Source organism: Bos javanicus, chromosome 5, assembly GCF_032452875.1.
Source record: "Bos javanicus breed banteng chromosome 5, ARS-OSU_banteng_1.0, whole genome shotgun sequence".
In the NCBI taxonomy this organism is placed as follows: domain Eukaryota; kingdom Metazoa; phylum Chordata; class Mammalia; order Artiodactyla; family Bovidae; genus Bos; species Bos javanicus.
Genome location: NC_083872.1, coordinates 29,788,016 through 29,811,958, shown reverse-complemented (window position 1 = coordinate 29,811,958; position 23,943 = coordinate 29,788,016). Strand labels below are relative to the sequence as shown.

The window sequence follows — 23,943 nt, the reverse complement described above, 5'->3', positions numbered from 1 at the left end:
CCTGCAATGCAGGAGACTTGGGTTCTATCTCTGGGTCGGGAAGATCCCCTGGAGAAGGGAATTGCTACCCACTCTGGTATTCTTGCTTGGATATGGATTCCATTCTCTCCAAGCATCTGAGAGCCACCAGTTAGAGACTTGGCCATTGAACCTTAACCCTTTTATCACTCTCTCCCAGAACCTGTTACAGCCTAACCCAGGGAAGGCAGGTAGGTTTTATCTTGCCTTTTTACTAGCCCCAAAACATTAGAGTTTAGAAGAAATGCTGAAGCTCTGCTCAAGGGGTCAAGAGGAAGAGGAGAATTGACGTTAATTATGGATGGTTATGGCCTGATTTTGGAGAAGGCAATGGCACACACTCCAGTACTCTTGCCTGGAAAATCCCATGGATGGAGGAGCCTGGTAGGCTGTAGTCCATGGGGTCGCTAAGAGTCGGGCACGACTGAGCGACTTCACTTTCACTTTTCACTTTCATGCATTGGAGAAGGAAATGGCAACCCACTCCAGTGTTCTTGCCTGGAGAATCCCAGGGACGCGGGAGCCTGGTGGGCTGCCGTCTATGGGGTCGCACAGAGTCGGACACGACTGAAGCGACTTAGCAACAGTAGCAGCAGCAGCAGTAGCAGCAGCATGGGCTGATTTAAAAAAAAAAAAAAACAGGTTCTAGGCAGCTATGAAAGTGACATTGCTACTATTTTCTTTCTAGAAAAATTGTGCCACTCTTGCAAGGCAAGACTAACCTCAGATTTCAGGGTATTATAGTTACATTGTCCTTTGTGCACTGAGAGGCCACACTGCAAAACGTCACAGAACGTGTTTTCTGCTCAGGGCCCTTCCTCTGCCCATGCTGTGCCAGGTGAACCTACTGTCTGGGATACCTGCTAAAGCGCACTGGCCAGTCGGCTTCTTAGAGACGCAACCAGCGTACAACTGTGGGAGTCACTGAAGTGATGAAAATCTAGAGCTGATTTTGGAGTATTTAACAAAAAGAGTCTGGGAGTGAACTATGTCATAAATCTTGGTTCCGTTCATAATCATATAATCTGATAAATACGGTAAATACTTGGCATGAGAGCTGATTTGTCTTTTGTTCATAAAGCTTTCTCAAATAATAAAATGTCATTCACCCTAAAACCTGCTTATTGATACATGCACTGATTTCTATCTTGTGGATTGGAAAATCTAAATTCTCCAAGTTGGTAGCAGCCTGTGGTTCTTTTAGTGCCTGTGGCCTTTTTCATAGTCTTTTAGACTTTGAATTACTGCCATCCAGTTCCCTTTATGTGCTGAAATCATTTACTAATGTCATGAGGCAATTACCTCAGCTCTTTCTTTGTAGGGCTTCTTTGTGTAATGCTATTACTCATTCATACAGATAAATAGAATGCCAAAACTACAGCATATATTTTTTGTCTCTAAGCTTTTTCTGCACCCATGTGGGCCTACCCTGCACTGTATTTTGAGGGTGCTCAGATGAACAAATAGACCACATAATGACCCCAAAGCACAGTAAGCTGTTTTGACTGGCTTGCATAGAATGAAGCTTAAAATTTAGGGGTCTCCCTGAGTTTCTCTTATACAGGACTCTGCTTGAAAGGGACTGTAGTAGTAATTCACAGGGCCAGACACAGAGACATTTACCTCTCTGTATTTCTATATATGAAAACAATGCCCACGAACAGACTGGAATATTGTTACAGTTTTAGCAAACTTTAATGATGCTATATGGAATTACAGGATGCAGAGGACTTTTGTATACCAGTGGCTGCCCTGCCTCAGTTGTTCTGCTTAACCAACTACTCTGTGAAGTGGGAAGTCCGGATTTCTTTAGAGATGAGGAAACAGACAAGCTTACAGTCACTAAGTGATTTGTTCTAGGATTCAGCAATTATGTGTCAGACTCGTTGCTTGATTTTGTTTTTTACTCTTGGAAAGTTCTTTTTTGCTTAATGCTTCTGCTAAGTCGCTTCAGTCATGTCCGACTCTGTGCGACCCCATAGACGGGAGCCCACCAGGCTCCGCTGTCCTGGGATTCTCCCTGCAAGAACACTGGAGTGGGTTGCCAAATAGATACTCGTATATGCATGGTCCTGGAATGGGTATTATTCCAAATAAATTGAACAGCTGTTGCCTTCGGAGAGCTTATAGGCTAAAATACATTATTAGTCAGTTACTAACTTGGAGAGTTCCCGTAGATATTCTAATTTTATTCAGAATCACAAAGTAAACCGAGATGGCAAATCAGACCTCTATAAATATGTTATAATTAATAAATTTTGGATCTTTTAATAACATGCTTTCATTAGTATTGATATGAGTTATGAGCAGAGCTCCACAAGTACTTAGAAGTTTAGTATTCAATATTCTTTAAGCCGAAGCACAATAAAACCCCAGTCTATCAGATTGAATTAGTTTATTTCAATAAGTGATTGTAAAATTTAAAGTTTTCCAATAAACGTAATTTCATACTACCATTTCTTGAGTACTTCTGTGCACTAGTCAAAAGGCTGAGTGCTTAACATTTTTTCATAATTTGTTTTCTTGACAATTCTCTGTTCGATTTTACAGATGAGACAACAGATTTAAAGAGGCTTAATAACTTGCTCAAACATCTTTTTCTAGCTGTGTGGTCAGTTAGACAACCTGAAAACTCTCTCTCAGAAAGAGGGAAAAGAAAATTTCTCTTTAGTACTAGGTAGAATATAATCAGCTTCCTTTTAAATACATACAGAAGTGAGAGAGGTAGAGAATGATCACTAAAAATCAGTGTGGTGAGATGGGGCTGACTTTGACTGTCCTAGGGAGGAGAAGAGACTATCAACAAAAGACCTAAATTTTAATTACTATAAAGGTAGGAAAGATAAAACCTCAGACATATGTAAGGTTGAAAGTTGGGATTGAGATTCCAGAGAGGTTCACATCTTTAGCAGAAGGGACAATTAGAAAAAATTAAATGAAAAATTAACCTCCCAGCAAAAGAAAACCTTCTCAAGAAAGCTTACCTGCTTTGCCTCAGAATAATGAGGGCAGGGACCTTCTCTAATAATTTGTGGTTGATCAGTAGGTACAAGAATTGAATTCTGGTGTCCTGTTTGTTAAATCTAATGTTAGAAAGTGGTCCTAGGCTGATGATAACCTGGGGCACAAGTGGTTTCTGGGAGAATACATGAGTCCAGGGATGTAAAATCCCCACAGATAAAGATCCACTGGATTTTGTGAGCAAACAACCCCAAAATAGAAAAGAACAATAGCAAAACAGTAGAAGTAAGACCCATAAGAACTGATCTGCCTAACTCCTATCAATGGCAGAGCTAAGACTGGAATCCAAAGCAGTCTGGCCTTAAAAGCCTGTTCTCTAAACCACTTGGCATATGGCCTCTCATCCTACCATGGTGATGGTTTAGTCACTAAGTCGTGTCTAACTCTTGTGATCCCATAGACCGTAGGCTCCACTGTCCATGGGATTCTCCAGGCAAGAAGACTGAAGTGGGTTGCCATTTCCTTCTCCAGGGGATCTTCCCAACCCAGGGATTGAACCCCTGGTCTCCTGCATTGCAGGCAGGTTCTTTACCAACTGAGCTACCATGTCAAGTAAATGTTTTCTGGTTTTATTCTGGAGCTCTAGCAATTGCTGCATATTTGGTTTAACTTTTCAAGTAGGCAGTAAATTAAAAAAAAAAGTACCTGTCTTCTCACTGCAAGATGAATTGTAATATTAGTTCATTTTGTGAAATGTTTTTTCGTAGACGTGGGACAATACCTTGAAAAACAGTGTTTTGAAATCCCTTATGGGTAGAGTGATCCTGGAGTAATTATTACTAGTGAGCCCCCCTGTCTCATAAGTATCCCCATATGGATGTTAATAGACAACACATGGGCCTCTGCTGATTAGTGATTACATAGTAATTTCCTGTCCCAGCCAGCTCTCTGTGCACCCAGGTCACTGTGGGATGCTGGAAAATCTCTCAGATAGTTCTGAACATCTTCCTGATCCACGTCTGGTCAATCAGTATCCACCCTGATTGAGTTTAGTGCTAGATTAATCACTTCAGAATTTGTAGCCCAAGGTAAGTCCAGAATGGACTGCTTTCTGAACTAACCTTTTAATCTTCTCTTCCATATAAGTTTTTATTCCTAGACTGCACCTTCTTGGGTCTCTAAAGCTTTTCCTTCCTAAGCTTCAAACTCTTTCTTTGCCTATGTGGAAACTTACTTTGCCTGTCTTGAAGGTTCTGGAAGTCTTTCATTCCCCTGACCCACCAGTGCAAGAGAACATGACACTTTCCTGCCTGATACCACCCCTTCCCACCCTGCCCGCCCCAAGCACACACAGATATTTCTTTTCATGGACTCCAGACTACTGTATACTAACTGTCTTAATGGTTGTTTCCCTTACTTGTTCTTTGAAGCTCTCATTTCCTGGCCTAGTTTATGTGTCATATTTTGTAGCAGTTGTTAGGGTGAGGTCTTCCTTTCAGTGAATCTTGACTTACCTGCTGTTCTAAGCTGGTATCTGGACCTAGTTTGGATATCGGGTGTCAGAACCCAGTGTCAGGCATTGTCTTTCCAGGAACTTGTGTAGCTTGCACCGTACCCCTCATTATATGTTTCCTGATTGGTTATAAATGGATTTTAGACTTCCGGTTCAGTTCAGTTCAGTTAAGTCATACCAGTTACAACCTGAAGGGCAAGCTATATTTCCAGAATATTTTCCTGTTGTGTAAACCTATTAAATTCATCATATACAAGTGGTTTGGCAAAGACTTTAGTTATGATGGATAAGAGTGTGAGTTCCTATTCAACTGGAGCAGAATCAGTGGGAAAAGAATGACTTTGTTAATATTAATTTAATATTGCCCAATTTTCTGCTAATCCCTAACAGTTTTGTGGGTGACAGTTACTTTTTTTTAAAAAGGTACGAAATAAATGTATGAATATGTAAAGGAGCTTCCCCCCCCCCCCAAGATATAGTCCTAGAGAGGTGCTTACATTTTGTATAATCTTAATATGTAAACTGTAGAACTTTGCAGAGTCGAAGTTCTGTACCTGTGAGGTAACATAGGGTGGGATTTTCAGGGGAGAGGGGGCACTTGATGTTTATTGGCCACCTGTTATATGCTGGCGCCACTGGTGCTTTCTGTAACTTGTCTTGTTTGGGCTCTCCCACAGCAGTTAGCAGAGGTGAGTTTCCTCGGCTGACTGAGGTGGCCCTTAGCAGCCCAGTGCTGTCTACCTGTCCAGCCTCATCTTTGGTCACTGCCACTTTTGCATCCTGTGCTTCCGCTAGCCTCATTTCTTCCAGGTCTTCAAATGTGCTCTGTTTCCTGTCGCCTCCCAGGTTTCTCACCTGACTCCCCTCTGTCCCCACCTCTGTGCCTCTCATAAATAATTCCTACTTAACCCTTCTCACCTTGGTTGAGGTCTCACTTCCTCGGGCACCAACCCTGAACTTCTTTAAGACTCTAAATCCTGTTAGAGTGGGTACTGTGTCTTCTTGCTTACTATTTTATTCCTGCCAACTAGTGTAGTCCCTAAAGTATTTATTAAATGGATAAATAAGCAAATAGCCTTCTCAGATGGACAACTACATAGCTTGTAAATGGTGGCCCCAGAGTTCAAATGCAAGGACGCCAAAGCCATGTTTTTTCCACTGCACTAAGCCTCCCCACGGAGAAGGCAATGGCACCCCCCTCCAGTACTCTTGGCTGGAAAATCCCATGGACGGAGGAGCCTGGTAGGCTGCAGTCCACGAGGTCGCTAGGAGTCCGACACGACTGAGCGATTTCACTTTCACTTTTCATTTTCATGCATTGGAGAAGGAAATGGCAACCCACTCCAGTGTTCTTGCCTGGAGAATCCCAGGGACAGGGGAGCCTGGTGGGCTGCTGTCTTTGGGGTCGCACAGAGTCGGACACGACTGAAGCGACTTAGCAGCAGAAGCGGCAGCAAGCCTCCCCACAGTTATAGTCACTAAACACTCTAAGGAGGACTAGCCGGCAAACGAGGTAATTGAATTGAAACAATATATCTAATTACATAATTGATCCAAATAGAAACATAATGAAACCAATTTTCCACAAACCTAATCATGAAAATACTGTTTTTTACTATCTTTTAAAAATTGAGTTATTCTGATTTTAGACTTACACAGATTAAAATAAATGGTGCAATAAAGACACTCCGTGAATACAGTGGAGGTTGTGGGATCCTGTGATGTATCACCCCAAAAATACTTTATTCTCAGGGTCAGATTCACCTGTCCCATTCCTCCCATAGATACTTTTTCTTTTTTTAAAGCATGTTTGCAAAGACAGAAATCTCTGCCTCCCAAGGTACAGTTGAACATTTTTCTTTAAGATTATGCAAAAAATGTTTTCTAAAGAACCTCATCATTTTAGCCCTTTGGAGTCTGGTCACAGTTTACCTCTCCAGCCTCTTTTTTGCTCTTACCTCCCCAAAGTCCACATGATTTGCATAGAAGTATTTCAGTCCCTGACTGAGATTGGGGTTCCTCCTGTGAAACCCTTTGCTCACCCCATTTCTTGGCATCTATTATTTTAATATGAAATAATCTGAGGAGTTGTGTGTCATCTGTACTAGATGGTAAGCCTTCTTAGGGCATTTACTATCTCATAAGAATTCATACATCTCAAAACTCCCAGAACTGATAGTTCCCAGCACATATTACATAGTTAAGTAGTACACTGTAAAATAATAATATTAAGTCTTGGGCCTCAGATCTCCTTCAGTGTGACATAATAAATTAGGGGTAGTTTGAGAGCAGGAAGAAAGGATATAGTCATTATTTTAACTTTCTTACTTCAGACCCTCACAATTTGACTTCTAGATTAAATTAGTCTTTTGTTCTTCGAATTTCTGTTGTCAGGAGCTAGCAGTGTTCTAGCTCTGTTAGTTATCTCTCTGGCTCTCTAAACTGAAGTAGAACATGGACCTGCAGTTTCACTTGAGTTAGAGGAAAGAGTTCAGCAGGACTAACCATAGAATATTAAATTTTTTTTTAGTTGAATGAAATTCAATGCACGAGCCATAAATTGTAACCCTAAAAATCATTTAGGAGGGTTTATCTGACATCACACCAAATGCCACTGTAACATGTATGCTGCATATGCTCAGAGTGCTGGAATAAATTCCTGACTTCTGCTTCCCTTAGCTGTCCTATATTTGGTTGAACTTTTCTCTCTTTATTTTTTCTGCATACTTTTCTAATTTAGAGAGTCAGAGCTGGTCTAAATGCAGGCACCAGTGAATTCTTCACAGTTCTCTGGGACCAGGAGAGAAGTACCTCTGTGGCCTCTCCGGTCTTGTTTGGAGAGCTCCCCTTTGCCCTGTGACCAGCTAGCTTTCCCACCAACACCATGACTGCTGCTGGGCTGAGCAGTTTCTTATTCCACAGTAGTCAGTTCCCCAAAATCTAGTTCACTGTTTGGCACTTTAGTTGTTGTTACCAAAATAAGATTTTTATATTTGCCATCAAGATCATTTCCTTTTAAGTAGACACTAATTAATAAGTACTTGTGAAAATCAGGGTAGCAGCCCATCGCAATGTTCTCTAACAAAGACACTGAGGAAGATAATAGAAGCACTTCAGCATTATTTGAACATAAGGAGATAAGCCAGAAGAATTTAGATACTGATTAAGCCCAGAACCAAAAAAACAAAACAACTGCAACAACCACAACAAAAACAGTGAATGAAGTTTAAATGTACAAAATGGGTTTTTAAAAAGAGCTTAAAATAACCTCTAGATTTTGGCTGTTTTATTTTTGCAAACTTTGGTTCATAAGTCTTTCCTTGAGATTCGCAAGAAATTTTACATAAAATGTTTTGCTGCTGTCAAAGTTGAATGTGTGCTCATTGAGAAAGATCTGGAAGGTCTGTGTTCTAGGCAGGATCGAGAACTTCTGTTTTTCTAATTCCACACAGACACGTCTTCGGCCTCTGAGGATGAGGGCTCTCTGAGACGCCAAGCTGCGCTCTCTGCTGCCTTGCAACAGAGCTTACAGAACGCTGAGTCCTGGATCAACCGGTCAATTCAGGGATCGTCCACTTCTTCATCTGCATCTTCTACGCTGTCCCATGGAGAGGTCAAAGGAACCAGTGGGTCTCTAGCTGATGTATTTGCCAATACTCGAATAGGTAGGAGCTGAATCTCCCCAAGAAATTATGTTCCATTTGGCTCCCAGTAGCCATGAGATAGTTTATGATTTGCGTTAGGTTTTTTCAGGGTGGCCTAAAAAAATAGTATCAAAATGAACATGACAGACAATGAGGCAGAGAAGGAAACAGGAGCAGCACATTTGGAACGATGGAAAAATGTCTGCTTTATTGGCGATAGTATTGCCCACCTGAAGCCATAGATATTTCCATAAGCAATACTCAAGCTGCAAGATATAACACCAGTCTTAGTATGCTTTATCCGTACTGGAGAATATTCCATCATGGAAAAAGTGTTCAAAGATACAACATCTTAGATTTTTCCCAGGATTGTTGCTTACATACTGTCTCTCTCTCTCAAAAAAAAAAAAAAACCTGAGAAAATTTGGAATTAAGACAGTATCCGTGAGACTCTTTTGTCTGTAGCATAAAGACTGGATTTATTGTCCTTGCTGCTGAACTATTGCTACAACAGAAGTGTGCGGGCTGAGAATGTCGGTCAGTGCTTTTGCTTGACTTGGCTTTATGTGTGTGTGTGTTCTAAGCGTCTGTGACATCTGCAGATAAAGTTCAGGTCTCTGCCTTTGCTTAATTAGTTGGTACACACAGCATGAAGCGATGTATATAAACATCATGTGTCTGTGATACTATTCCTTTTTTCTTGACAATCCATTTGCTTTTTGATGTCTTAATTTTTTGTCAGTGACCTTCCTGTACCACTTTATGTTTATTAAGTGATTTCTGAAAAGGAAAAACTTGGAAACCTTTTGATTCAAGCCTGTAATTTTTAAAGAAAATAGCTACCTTAAGGTCATGCTTGCCCATATTAAAAGGTCAGGGCCAGCAGCCGATGGCTTGGCCTGTGCTCTTAATTGATTGACACCCCATCCCCACCAAAGCAGCTACAGATGAGCAGACTCAACAGTTCTCCTGTTGGGAGGGTCGGCAACAGAGCCATGGAGGGGTCAGGTTTTATATCCACATTGTCTAAAAGAGCAGTTTCACTTGCGAAAAATAGTTTCCTAGTACTCAGTTAACTTTATCTCAATTTTTGTTAACAAGATGATTTTATCTGACTTCATCTCATATTCCTTCTGCTCTGTGAAAAGTTCAGGAACTCACAGGAACCATTTTATCCAACATTACTGGCTTTTGGATGTTTGCTCTAACAGAAGTTAATACATACTTCATGTTTCTAAAGGAAAAAATTTGAAAATACAGATAAAAGGAAAAATAAGCTAGAGCCCCACTTATGTAGAACTCTTCAATATTACCACTTTCATGTGGATCCTAGACTTTGTTTGCATAACGTAAGGCTCTGGTTTTGTTTTTACAGAAATGAAATGGTACTAAATAGAACCTGCTTTTATTAGCAGACATGTCTGCTTTTAAAGCAGAAATCTTCTATATCATTAATATAGGATCATACTTTTGTCTTCATGGTTTCAAAATATGCCACTGTGGCTCTGCCATAGTTTATTTTAGCCATTTCCCTATTTTGGACATTTAAGTAGTATCCAGGTTTTTGCTGTATGAAAACTGAAATGAGCATCCTCACACACACAACTTCGTGCATTCGTTTGATTATTTCCTCTTAGGATGTATTCCTATAAGTGGAATTGCTGGGTCAGGTAAAAATGTCTATTTTAGTGCTTTGTTACCACATCATCCTACAGAAAGACTACACTGCAGTATACTTGTGCAAAGTATTTAAAGCTTTAAAAAGTATTAAGCTAGTAAGTATAGACTTTTGGGGCCTGGAAACCTAAATCCCAAAATAATTTTAGAAATTGTTTATATTATGCTTTTTTCCTTGTTCATAGTTTTGAGTGGCTTTTCATTATTCTTGTGAACTCTATGTTTTGCTTCCTCTAATTTTCTTTCTCTTCTTCTAATTTTTTGGTAACACTTCTCTGTTCAATGGCTCTCTTCCAACTATATCATTATTTCTTTATAGTAAGAATCCCTACAGGAAGCAGATTAAAGCAGCACTGTTTAATCATGCTTAAAATAAGGGAAGAACCTTGTCTTTCAAGTAGATTCAAGTTACATATGAGTTGTTTTACAAAAATTAAAAATGGATTTTACCTGATTTTCTTCATCTGAGACCTGATCAGTCTGACTCACTTCCAAGACACAGTTTCTGTCCTCAATGAGTGAAGAGACACAGATAAACCACCATAAACATGAAGAAATGTTCAAAGACTAGAATATTAGTAGCCGTAATGATCATACTGACTTTGGTTTCATTTTGAAGTCACCAGCAATTTTTATTTTATTGTGGTTATTTTTATAACATTGGATTTCTACCAGACTTTCTGTGTAGAAAAGAATGTGTTTGAGAAATATTTGATATGTGATTTGATCTTACTAAGCCTGCTCAAGTTCCCAAAAGTAATAATGTTAGAAAGCTGATATGCCCTGACTTAACCTTTTCCTCTCTTTATATCTTGCTAGTAAAATTACAGCTAGTGCCCCTTTAAGTGGTTTTCTCTCTTGTTAAAAAACAGCCAGCAGCAACAAAAAAAGACTTAAAGATTCTTCTTCTTACTGCTAACATAATATAATTTTAAATTTTGTTTTCTCCCCTCTTAGAGAATTTCTCTGCTCCCCCTGATGTCACTACAACTACCTCTTCGTCATCATCTTCCTCAATACGCCCAGCAAATATTGATCTACCCCCATCGGGGATAGTTAAAGGCATGCACAAAGGATCCAACAGGTCCAGCCTTATGGATACAGCTGATGGTAGGCAGCTGTTTGGTAGTTAAATACAGTATATTAGTTAAACTGAAAAAATTCAAATTATAAACAGCAGTGTCTAATGTCCAGCAGTGGCAGGACTTGTGATCTACTCACATAAGTCATTTCAGCTCTCTCTTTTCAAAGGTACTCTGAACAAAAAGTATGGAAAAAGAAAAGCATGCTAGGAGAGAAAAGGGAGGTTAGATGGAATCTTTGAACAGTATTAATAATAGCACCATATTTTTACTCTTGTCATAAAAATTATCCTGTATGTATATGTACCTGTTTAACCCAGCTGAAATAGAATGAGACTGTGAACAAAGGCCAAACATCATTAAAAATGAAAGCTCCTAAGAGAATTGAGAAAGAGAAATATTCCTAAAATCAGTTAATTTTAACTTACCATTTTTTTCCCTATAGGTGTTCCTGTCAATAGCAGAGTATCCACAAAAATCCAGCAGCTTCTCAACACTCTGAAACGACCCAAAAGGCCTCCCTTAAAAGAATTTTTTGTGGATGATTCTGAAGAAATTGTGGAAGGTAGTGGTAATAATACCAAACCACATATATTCCTTAGAAATTTTGTAAACAGTTACTGCATGTAGATATTATAGGATTTATGAATGGATAAGGCGTCATTTTTGGTTGACGAGTTCATAGTTTTCTGATCTTTTTTCCCTTATCATTTATATTTTAAATCTCAGATGAAAAATAGAGGGAGAGGAGGGAAAGACAAGGAGATAACTATGGAACATAGAATTATCCTTGGAAATAAGTTTTTTAAAATTAGGAACAAGCACATAATTTTAAAAATTATTTATATTTGTCATTATCTTAGAGTAGTGTCAAATTCATCCTCAAAAGTTTGCGCTTTTTTTTTTATATATATAACCCAACCATTTTTGTTAAATCAGTCAGTCAGCACATATATAGATCTGTTTTAACATGGTGGATGGTGGAAAAGGTTCATGAAAATATAGTCATTTCCTTCATGTTGTTTCCAATTTAGACAAAACAGACACTACAGTCGAAAACTGAGTTTAGTCAATAAGTATGTATCAGTTGGTACTGGCAACTTGGAGAAAGGAAGAAATCGGTCTCATCTGTATGGTTGGGGAAAGCTCCCTCGAGAAAGTGATGAGTGGTTTATTCATCCAACAGTTTAAAAAATATTTAGGGATAAAATGAATCTAGAATTTAATAGAAGGATTGGGAAGGAACTATGTGGGGGCATAGAAGGTGGCCGTTTGATATTAATAGTTATTAAAGGTGGGTGATGAATAGATCTATCTAAAAAAAGCCTTTGTCTGAAGAACTGAGCCTTGATAGCTTTGCAGTCCATTTTTATGTCCTGAGATGAAGAACAGTCTTTGATTGCATCAGACTTTAAGGGAACTAAGCATGTTAGTAGACTCAACCCAGTCTTAGCCCATTTGGTGCAGCAGAAAGCACCAAGCCACGTGATGTATGAGCTTAAGATGAATTTCTCTTTATTTTGGAGTCACTAAACTCACTGAACTGTGGTCATCTTTCTTGATGAACTGAATTTTCAAGTGTCTATGCCAGTAATAGCCTCTTCAGTCTTTTTAGTACTGTGTGTTCAGAAGGCAAATGAAAATCAAAGTCTAGTAGGAGTCATACTTGAGCAACATTCATTGGCTGAATAGAGCTAACAGCTTCCCACTAATGTTAAATAGGCAATGATTTTTCATTTAAATGACAGTTATCTTTGGAAGAAAAAAATATCTGTATGTCTTTGGAAGTCTGCAAGAGTATGCCCCAGGGTCTGCAATGAGGCCTAATGGATGGCAATAATGTATAGACTTTTATGACCAAAACTATGCTTACCATATATACAGCTTGTCTGTAAGAACAAAACTGTTTATTTAGAATCACCGGTGTTTATTTTTATAGTTAGTTGGTTTAGGGTCTGGGAATATGCAAATGTTACTTACCTAGGGTGGTGAGTTGGAAAGTGAAACTGTTAATTTTGTATCAGTATAAAAATGAGGGAAGACATTTTAAGTTTTCCCAAATCTGTTATTAGATTGAGCTTTAACATGCATCTCTTTTTATATTTCATTTGCCCTTCTAATACTTGCTGCTCATTCCATCCATTCTCTCTTCTATGCTCCTTCTCTCATCTCCTGTTCACCTGGCTAATCCCTACTTTTCCTTTAAGACTCAGCCCAGGCATTACCTCCTGCAGGTGGGCGCCCCCGTCCTCTAAGCTAGGAGGCGTGGTCCTCTTGTGCCCTTTCTCTTCATATCTTTGTCATGCACTGGCCGTGTGTGCTTTGCTCTGTGTGCAGGTGTGCTTCCCCACTGCACGCTGGATGCTCCTAGAGGGCAGGGCTCTGTACTGCTTGTACCTAACAATAATAGAAGCAATAGATGTTTGTTCAAAGGATGATACATGCAGCATTTATCTTCTCAATGTTTATCACATCTTACATACAGAGTTGACATTCAGTGAACACTTGACTTTTTGTTCCATATGTAAATTATCCTTCCTGCTATGAAAATACAGGAATTTTTTTTTAAGTTCAAGCAATACTTGTTTATTGTAAAAGATTAAGAGGACTTTAGTTTTGTCTCTGTGAAAAAGTATGAAATATTATTCACCCTCTAGTTTCTGGAATTTACCCTATTATAAATCTACTGCTTAAAAAAATTTTTTTTTTTTTGCCACACTACATGGGATCTTATTTCTCCCACCAGGGATAGAATTGGGGGCGCCGGCAGTGCAAGCACTGCGTCCTAAACACTGGGCCACCAGGGAATTGCCTAGTGCTTTTCTTTTTTCTCCCCCAAGTTCCATTCAATTTAGTTAACATCGATTAACCAACCATTATATATTAGGCACTAAAGGCAATGAGAAGAATGAGAACCATGTCTTCTCCCAGGGAACTCTCATCTAAGAGGGAGAAAACCCTCTAGAGTAATAGAAGCTCTTAAGTGTCCTCAGTGCTTTAATAAGAGTGCACTCACGTGAAGCGTGGAAGAACTAAGGAAGGAATGGCCGGGCGGCTTCCCAGGGAAGGTACATCCTAAGAAGGATGAGTGCACATTCACCAAGAGGCAAGGGGTTGGCCATAGGAGATGTGCGCAGAGGTGTGGAGACGTGGAAGGAACATTGTCATTCATGGCCCTTGTCTTCCTGATTCCAGTAGGTCGCTATTGTATACCTGTTAACTATATTTGCATTTTACAGATGAGGAAAAAGGAGGCTGAGGTAACTCCTTTTGCCCAGGGTCACACTAGTAAAAAGTGAATATAAGTTTGGGTTTCCTGACTCACAGTTCCATGGTTTTTCATTAAACATAACCTGGTGAGGTAGATCCTGGCTCTCTAACATTAGACACAAACTAAAGATTTTAAAACAAGTTTACTAAAAATAAAACAACAACCAAAAAATAAATAAATTTACTAAAAATTGTAAAAGTACTAAATGCAAATTTATGCTTTGTGCTTTTTTGTTTGTTCGGGGATTTGCTTTGTCAGGGTCAGAATTTATTGCATAAAATGTATTAAATAAGGTTTTACAGTTATGTGGGGAAATGAATTAAGGCCCAGTTTGTGGATTACTGTTTCTAACAACGTCCTTTCTTTTCTCAGTGAGTTTAAGCCAGAAAAAGGGAAAGGGAAATATTTTAAGATTAGAGACCTCAGTTATGTTAGCTGGTATTTGTACTTCAGATCTTATGTTCATATAACCTGTTGGGGTGTTTTTTTGGTACAGTACCTCAGCCAGACCCTAACCAACCCAAGCCTGAGGGACGGCAGATGACCCCTGTGAAGGGAGAACCACTAGGAGTCATCTGTAACTGGCCCCCTGCTCTGGAGTCTGCCCTGCAGCGCTGGGGCACTACTCAGGCAAAATGCCCCTGTCTGACCGCACTGGATGTAACGGGGAAGCCAGTTTACACTCTTACTTATGGTGAGTTTACATGAGTCCAGCTTCCTTTTCTCCTAATAAGCTCTTCAGATTATCATGGGTAATTTATTTTTTTTATCTTGCTATCTAGCGGTTACTGTATTTCAGTAGATCTTTTAAACTATTTCAGTGGGATCCTAAGCTCCTAAGTATAGCTATTGCCAAATATTTTCTTTTGCTAAAGTGACTATTGTAAGCAGCTGTTACTTAAAAGAAGAAAGAGACTTTGTAGATTCACTGATGTTTAAATACCAGGAGAGGATTTTAGGAAGACATTTGGGCAGGATTAATGGTGTATGGTAAAAATCAGTTTTATCTAAAAATTGAAGTTGATTACTTTTCACATCTTTGTCATTTACTTCATCCTGCCACTTGCACATAATAGGCACAGGCTTCTATAATGATCAGAGTATCAGTACTTTTCCATTTAGTTTTATAGATTTTTAAAATATTTTTATTATGTTTTCTCTTAAATAACAAGAAGAATGGATTCAACCTGGGCTGTGCAATTTTGTTCTAGTTTATTCAGACAGATTCCTCTTTCCCTTCTAAAGTAGTAAACATTGTCCACAGACCTCCATATAGACTATTTTAGAGAAGAAAAATGGTTTTATTTAAAGAATTGTACAGATTGACATGAGTTTTCCCCTTTGATGCCTCTCTGAATGAGTTGTGTATAAAACTAACATACCTGTGCAAAGTAAAATGATTTCTCTTTCAATTTCTTCATAATCTAAAGTAAGAATTTCTAAGGTGGTTGGGAAAAGGAGCAAGAAAAGGGGAAGAATAGACTTTCCTCCCTAACGTTGTTTTTAGCATTCATCTCAGGACCTGTATGTTAATCTCATCCATATACCCTTCAAGAAAGCAGTGAGATTTTTACATGTTTATTTAACATCTGTGAATATATCCGCATGTTTCACATAATTTCCATTTCACTGAAATGTAGTGGTATGGAATACGCAGTCATTTGAGTCATACTTCTGCTTTGCAGTTACTTCAAGTATTCAATACCATATATGTAAGTGGTTCTTCAGAAAAGGCTTAGAAAGAAGTGGTCTTCTGATTTTCAGTCTTGTGATAAAAAATTGTTTCCTTTCTTTTAAGTATGATCAGCTTGCATCAAATTATTCTACAGATAGATTACATCAGAGAAAAATATGAAATATTGTCTAGAGTGAGCTTTTGGTGGTTTCCTTTTTGCTTGCAGACAAGACTGGCTTTCCTAAATTAGAGTGAACGTAAAGCAGTTTTTGTGGGGAAGGCCTCTCTGTGTGTAGAGGGTGATGCTTGTCTAATGTATCGTTTGCCGGTGACGGATATCTTATTCATTGTGCTAGTGAACTGAGTGCCTTCTTATTAAAGCAGACCTGTGTTTTTCTACGTGATTATTTTCTTTTCTTTTTCCAGGAAAGTTGTGGAGCAGAAGTTTAAAGTTGGCCTATACACTGCTTAATAAACTGGGGACCAAAAATGAACCTGTATTAAAACCTGGAGATAGGGTAATTGTTGTTGTTGTTTTTTTTTTTAGGGAGGTGATGTTTTATTGTTTTCTAGCATGCACATTCTGGACTTTTTTTGATGTACAACAGCACAATTTATGTAACTGTTATTCTTAGAAATTGAAAATCATTTGGTTCCAACCCAGGTTATAATTCTTGCATTTATAGTTTGAAAAATAGTCACATGTCTCTTTCTGTGTAGCTCCTAATCAGTATACTGTTTTAAGGTACTAGTGAAAATAAAGAGAAACCTAAATCTTTCTGTAAATAAATATTTCAATATTTGGACAACAACAGTAGCAATCAAGATTATTCTTTGATATTTTTCTTTGAAAAATGCCCCATAAAACTTTAAAAACAAGTTTTCTGGGGTTTTATGTAGACAGGGGATGAGAGTTATGTTACTTCTAAGGAGGAGCAAATTTACATCATTATTTTTTCTTTAATGAAGGTGACATTAAATTTTATTTAGTATTTAGAGGTTTTTTACACTTTCTAAATAAAAGTATTTGAATCATCAAGCATTACTTTTCATTTGGAGTTGTAGAATAAAACACCCAATGCATACACAACAGAATCCTTCTTAGTAGGCTCATGATTACATAATCTCCTAAACTAGCCTTTTAAAAATTCTGCATCATGGCAAAGGGCAGCTAAAGTAGACTTTTACTAATAGTGTGACATGTGAGCATTTCATAATCTTCACTGAACCCTAAGAAGGTAGTTTTGTGTCTTCCTAATGACATGGACACTTGTGTGCAGGAAGGAAATGGGTTGTTTAAATGTCTTTTGGAGTTAGTATCTTTTTAGAACTCTGGAAGGTTCCCAATTAAACTTATCTTGGGAGTAAGTTAAGAGAGTTTGAAAGTGAGAGAAGGGAAGACAGGTGTCCAGTGTTATAATTAAGTTTCAGATGTTAATCTGTGAGTATCCAAACCAAGTAACAAGCTCCGCAATGATCATGACTTCTGTCTTTTTGCATCTCTTGAGGAAATTAGGGAGAGTTAGTTGTCCCTGTGATGCATTACAGGTGAGATCACAGGTCTGAACATATTATGGAGGTTTCACTGTTTACCTTTTTTAAGTGAATTAACTTTATATTCATGAAGGTTTCTACCAGTGATGCTTAAACTCCCAAATGCCTTCTTGCTAGAACACTTGCAGTGTTGGTTAAATTGGTAAGGATCTAATGCAGTGAATTTGTTAAAAAGTATTTGGGAATTCCCTGGTGGCTCAGATGGTAAGGAATCTGCCTGCAATATGAGAGACCCAGGTTTGATTCCTGGGTTGGGAAGATCTCCTGGAGAAGGGAATGGCTACCCACTCCAGTATCACTGCCTGGAGAATTCCGTGGACAGAGGAGCCTGGCAGGCTGCAGTCCATATGGTCTCCAAGAGTCAGACACGACTGAGTGACCAAAAAAAAAAAAAAAACCTTAGGTTTGCTTAAGGTTGTAATTGAGTTCTTTCATTCTTGTAGGTTCATCTATGAGAGAAATAAGACTTATTCTTTAATATGCTCATCTCTCTAGAGAGATTCATCACATTTATTTTATTGCTTTAGCCCTGCACTAAAGTAAATTACCTTAGGTTTTGTAAGTAATTAAGTTACTACTTCAGGTGAGTTGTTTATTGCTAAATCACCAATAGAATTAAGTGAAAAATTTCTTATGGTGATGATGATAAATTACATTATAGTCTCTAAATTGTGCCTTGTATAATTGTAGGAATGTCAGATCCTTTTAGATTTGTGCATCCTTCTCAATAACTTAATTTTCTTTAGGCTATTAAATAGTTTGACTTACTGTCTTCATGATAAATATCATATATAAATGTACTACTTAGAGACATTGAAAGCATTGGTCTGCTTTTATTCCTCTCTTATTAAATGTCATTATGCCTTTTAGGTAGCCCTGGTTTACCCCAACAATGATCCGGTCATGTTTATGGTGGCTTTTTACGGTTGTCTCCTGGCAGAAGTGATTCCAGTGCCCATAGAGGTACCTCTTACCAGAAAGGTAATGCTGCTTGATTTAAGAGGAATGTAGCCTGATGTAACATGGCAGGCATCGAGGTTCTTGGATCAGTTGACTCAGTTACAACACTTAAAGGGGATTCCCTGGCTGCTCAAACAGTCAGGAATCTGCCTGCAATGCAGGAGACCTGGGTTCAGCCCCTGGGTTGGGAAGATTCTGTGGAGGAGGGCATGGCAACCTACCCCAGTATTCTTGCCTGGAGAATCCCATGGACAGAGGAGCCTGGTGGGCTACAGTCCATGAGGTCCCAAAGAGTCAGACATGACTGAGCGTCTAAGGACACACCACAGAACACTTAAAACAGTCTGACCATTTTCCTAAGTACTTAACTTCACTTTCTAGAAACAGGGAAGTTGTAGAAAATTTATTTATGAATATTTTCAAGTTCCATGAAAATAACCTGTTTCCAACTAAGATAGAATTTTTATAGTATTATATATATATACCACTTAAAAATTATGGGGACATACTTGACTTTTCAACAATTAGCTTTTATAGAGAGTCCCACTCTTGCTTCAGAGACTGTAAGTAATCCACATTTATAGTAGGTGGAATCTTTCTATACGAGCATTTTCCTTAACATCTAAGATTTCTATTAAGTCCAAGTGTGATGCAGTGATGTTGTGTTACTACTCTGGGATATAGAATTTACTTTGGCAACACATCAGCCCTACTAAAATGAAGCATATGTAGCAAATGTCAAAGTTTTACCAAGTGATTTCTCCATGAGCTGTTTGACTTTAATTTTCTCATGCAGTTTATTATTGAGAGTTGATGGTAAAGACAAATATAGTGGAAACTGTAGATTTACAAGAAAAGAATTTTTTTTCTGAAAGGAATAAAAAACAAAATGAGTAGCATCCCTGAAACTCTGGTTGATAGAAGAAAATATCTTTAGATTGGTCAGGAAATCATAGGGTTGTTCTTAAATTATTAAGTTGGCAGTGTTTATGTGGTTTCATAATGATACTTTTAAGATGACATTTTAATGGAAATGCTTTAGGCTGTATCTTTTGGTTTTATTTCTCTACTGCTGTTGTAAGGCTTAAATCTACCTCCTTTAAAATAGAATAAGAAGAAGTATATGAACTTGGGTATAATTGTCCATTTACTTTCATTGTAAATTTGGACATTTGGTGTCCATTTACATTATTTATTTTGTTCTGACCTGAATTGCTTTCTTTTTGGATTTGAGGTTATGGCTAGGTCAGGACAACTTAACCATGTTCACTTTTATTTCATTTCCTGAGATTAATTTAGAAGAGGAGCATTGCTGACCTTTGAGTAAAATGGCCACATTTGGCTGGTGGAATTCATCGTTAGCAGCGTCAGATTAATGAAACATGGTTTGCACTCAGGAAATCATTGTGCTGTAGCAGTTATTTGGAAGAACATATTGTCACTAGATTTTGACAGTTGCCAGATATCAGGGGGATTTCATGAATGTATTGCACAAGTGCCAGAGCATTACTAAGTGTCAGATTTTGGGCTTGGGTATGCTCACGTTCACTCCCCTACCATGTTCATTATCTTTTCTCCACAGGATGCTGGGGGGCAGCAGATTGGCTTCTTGCTAGGAAGCTGTGGTATTGCCTTAGCTCTTACCAGTGAGGTTTGTCTAAAGGGATTGCCAAAAACTCAGAATGGAGAAATCGTACAATTTAAAGGTTGGTAATATTTGCACCTGATTTATCAGTTAAAAACTAATGCTGAGTGCTTTAATTAGTGTTTTAATTTAATAGTAGCTAAGTATTTAACATATTTTCTTATTTAATTCTCACAGTCTTATGAAGTAGGTACCATTATTATCCCCATTTTACAGGTGAGGAAACTGAGACACAGAGAGGTTAAGTAACTTGCCCAAAGTCACAGCTAATATATGGCAGAGCAGCGATTTGAACCCAAATCTGTCTGATTCCACAGCCCACACTCTTAACCTTTATGCTGATGGTTGGAAAAGCTACCACTCTGTTCACTAAAACTAAATGCTACATGTAGAGACAGAGGATAGACCACTAACCTCAGTGGACTTCCACTGCCAAATGGACCTCCCAGTTGTTGAGGTAATGTCAAGGCCTGGTGTTAGCATATGGAACGGTTGTGCTTTTGAAAGAAGGTATAAATGCCTGATGATTTATCACTAAACACTAAATGAGGTATTTTCTTGGTTATAAAATGATCTTGATTTGATCTCTTGATATTTAAAATGGCCAATTCATTGTGAATTCCTTTTCTGATGGCTTAGGCAATTCAATTTTTATTTTGGGTTTGGTTTAGGTTGGCCCCGGCTCAAATGGGTTGTAACAGATTCCAAGTACCTTTCAAAGCCACCTAAGGACTGGCAGCCCCTCATCTCACCTGCTAGCACAGAGCCAGCATACATTGAGGTAAGTCCCAAGTCTGGGACATACATTCTGGCTTTTCCTTTGGCTTTGGTTGAGGTCCCATAAAATTTAAAACTAACTTTTTGCAGTTTTAATGTTAGCAGGTCCCCTTGGTTTGTTAGATTGCCATCTTTTGCCCCATAAGATGCTTTCCAATGGCCCTTCTGTCCCAATTACTTTGAGCATAACTACCTATTCATGAGAATGACAACAAAGAAATTGACCCTTGTCGTGTAAGAAGGTTACAGAAGACTTTAAGAAGTTCAGAGGTTTAATAAATGATTTACTAGCGGAGGTATTTCTCTGCTGCTTTGGGGATGGGAGTGGTAGGGGTGAGGGGGGAAGTGAGAGACTGAAGAAATGAGGAGGAAAAATAGCTGTGCTTGAAAAGAACAAATTTAACAGATGAAGAGCAAGAAGAAACAGATGGCTGGAGTGTTTGGTATTGAAGGTTATTGTGGTTGCGTGATTGATTGATGACATAATCCAGTTGAGAGATTAAGTCCTACTGCATACCAGGCACCAGGCCAAGTGCTTTAAATGCAGTATCTCAGTCAGTCCTCACAAGTACCCTGTGAGGTGGTGGGGTGAGGGGCTGTTAGTAAACCTGCTTAGTAGCTAAGAAGACTAAGACTCAAACTAACTTGAGTCACCAGCCAAACGTTTGTCTAAAAACTTTGACTCAAAAATGACAGAGCTGGAACTCAGATTCCCGTCTGTTGCACTCTAAAAATTGTGCCCTCAAGTACTCTGCATCTTGCTTGAGACAGTGTTAGTAAATGTTCAACAACTGTTTGCTAAATTAATGAATAAACATCCATAAATTATTAAAAAAAAAAAAAAGATTTTGGGAAAAAATGCCCCCAACCGTGAGCCCTGGCTTCCTTGATAGCTCAGTTGGTAAAGAATCAACCTGCATGTAGAACTACTGTCCTATACATTTCCAAGCTTCTGCTGTTCTGAAAGAACTTACAGTTTTCATTGGAATCCTCTTATTATCCGTAGGACATTGCTAGTGGGTTTCAAGTGTCCTTATAGAAAGTACAGCAAGAGGGACTTCCTTGCTGGTCTGGTGGCTAAGATTCCACTCTCCCAGTGTATGCCGCAACTAAGAGTTTACATGCCACAACTAGAGATTCCACATGTCACAGCAAAGATCGAAGATCCTGTGTGCCGCAGCTAATACTGGTGCAGCCTAATAAATATATTAATTTTTTTTTAAAGTGATGGCAAGAAAAGTTTTCATGGGTGAGGGGTGGAGAGGTGGTGTTGGTTACATTGGGTTTCATGGGACTATGGGTCAGTCACGGTGAAGAATTGACCCTCCAAGTCTGAATCTCTGGAAAGAGGTCTGAGCTGGAGATAGAGAATTGAGAGTCATCAGGAGTGTGGTACCCTGATGCATAGAAGTGAAAAGAGGGCTTCCCTGGTGATACAGTGGATGAGAGTCTGCTTGCCAGTGCAGGGAACCTGGGTTCAATCCCTGGTCTGGGAAGATTCCACATGCTGTTGAACATCTAAACCCATATGCCGCAACTACTGAGCCTGTGCTCTAAAGCCCAAAGCTGCAGCTGCTGAGCCCACGTGCCGCAACTGCTGAGCCTGTGTGCTGCCGCCACTGAAGCCTGTGCACCTAGAGCCTGTGCTGTGCAACAAGAGAAGCCCGCACTGCAACTAGAGAGTAACTCGCAAGAGAAGCCCACACACTGCGACTAGAGAGTAACTCGCACTCTCTGCAGCTAGAGAAAGCCGGTGCACAGCAACGAAGACCCAGTGCAACCAAAAATAAATAAATAAATTTTTTTTAAGTGAAAAAAGAGGAGGAAGAACAGGACTTTCAGGGAATGCCAGCATTCAAAGGATGAGCAGAGAGAGTGAAGGGAAGGGAGAGAGAGAATGTTGAACAGGAAAGAGGAATATCACAAAAACCAAGAAAGGACAAAGTGTCAAGAAAGGTGTCAGAAATTACAGAAAGGTCTGATACAGTGAAGTGTGCAATATATGCTTTTGATTTAACAATAAAATAAAAAGTGACTGATCTTGGTAAAAAGCAACTTGAGGAGGATCGAGCAGCTTCGAGGTAAAAGCGAAATTATAGCTGATTGGTCTGGAGGCGTGAATAGGCCGTTTCCCAGGCTCCCCTCCCCGCCAGGAGCCGCTGATAGACTAACATGCCTTTGGCTCTGCTTGCTGTGTATTTGATGCTGTGCTTCTGTTAATGCAGCCCAAGTCACTTATTTGTTTCCTCTGCTTTAGCAGCCACTTCACGCTGATTAACTAATTAACTAATTAAACTTTGAAGAACTTTTCACACCTGCTTTTGTTGAGCTTTGTCATTCCCTAGTTCTGTCTTTGTGTGATTGAAGTTTCGGGCCCAGTTGCCTAGCCTCAGATATTTATATGAAGTGTTAAATTCAGCCCATTGTCATGGTTTTTCTAGGTCTCATTTATGGATTCTAGTTTTGTCATTTGAAATAACCCATTTTATTGTTTCTTGTGTTTTTGTTTTCTGTGGTTTTTTTCTCCTAGTATAAAACAAGCAAAGAAGGGAGTGTAATGGGAGTTACAGTGTCCCGCCTTGCAATGCTGTCTCACTGCCAAGCTCTGTCCCAGGCCTGCAATTATTCTGAAGGTCAGACTTCACCCCGTGACTGGCTGCACTGTGAGCTCAGATCTCTGTGACTGCGAGCCCTCTGCCCGGTGACTGGACTCCAGTTAATGACCGCATTCAGAGGGAAATGTTCTAAGAGACATTCTTGGCTCGCTTTTGCTTTGTTCTTTTTCACAAATATGCTGTAATTTAAAGGAACGAAAATTCTGGGCAAACCAAATATGTAAAGAATGATTTCTAGAGTACAGAAATAGAGAGCTAATTAAATCCATGTGTTTATTAGCTGTGGAATGTCAGGTACCTTCCTCTCCCCATGCATATAGAGCTGTCACCAGCTGTAAGTTTGGAGTTAGAATCAAAGAAATTCTGCTACCAAAAAGCACAGATTAAAACACAAAATGTATTCTGGATTGTTGGACTTTAGACGTGTTGATAGATACGCATAATGATGATTTCCCTTAGAATGTTCTTCACAATATTAATTCTTTTAGTGTTTTATTTATTTTTCATAGAATGAAACAAGTTAATACATGCTCCTTATGGCAGCATTATAC

At 38.9% G+C, this 23,943-nt stretch overlaps 1 protein-coding gene across 3 annotated transcripts in view; it reads left to right on the top strand.

The window, feature by feature from the left end:
• Positions 1-23,943, top strand: part of DIP2B (disco interacting protein 2 homolog B) — a 229,003-nt gene that overhangs the window by 154,398 nt on the left and 50,662 nt on the right. The window contains exons 5-13 of one of the 3 annotated variants that reach the window (XM_061416130.1): positions 7,945-8,157; positions 10,771-10,923; positions 11,341-11,460; positions 14,663-14,860; positions 16,268-16,359; positions 18,266-18,376; positions 19,938-20,061; positions 20,672-20,781; positions 23,308-23,410. In XM_061416130.1, coding sequence (XP_061272114.1) covers positions 7,945-8,157; positions 10,771-10,923; positions 11,341-11,460; positions 14,663-14,860; positions 16,268-16,359; positions 18,266-18,376; positions 19,938-20,061; positions 20,672-20,781; positions 23,308-23,410 — 1,224 coding nt within the window. Of the gene's footprint in view, positions 1-7,944; positions 8,158-10,770; positions 10,924-11,340; positions 11,464-14,662; positions 14,861-16,267; positions 16,360-18,265; positions 18,377-19,937; positions 20,062-20,671; positions 20,782-23,307; positions 23,411-23,943 lie in introns of all 3 variants that reach the window. The other 2 variants (XM_061416129.1, XM_061416132.1) reach the window with 2 other exon arrangements.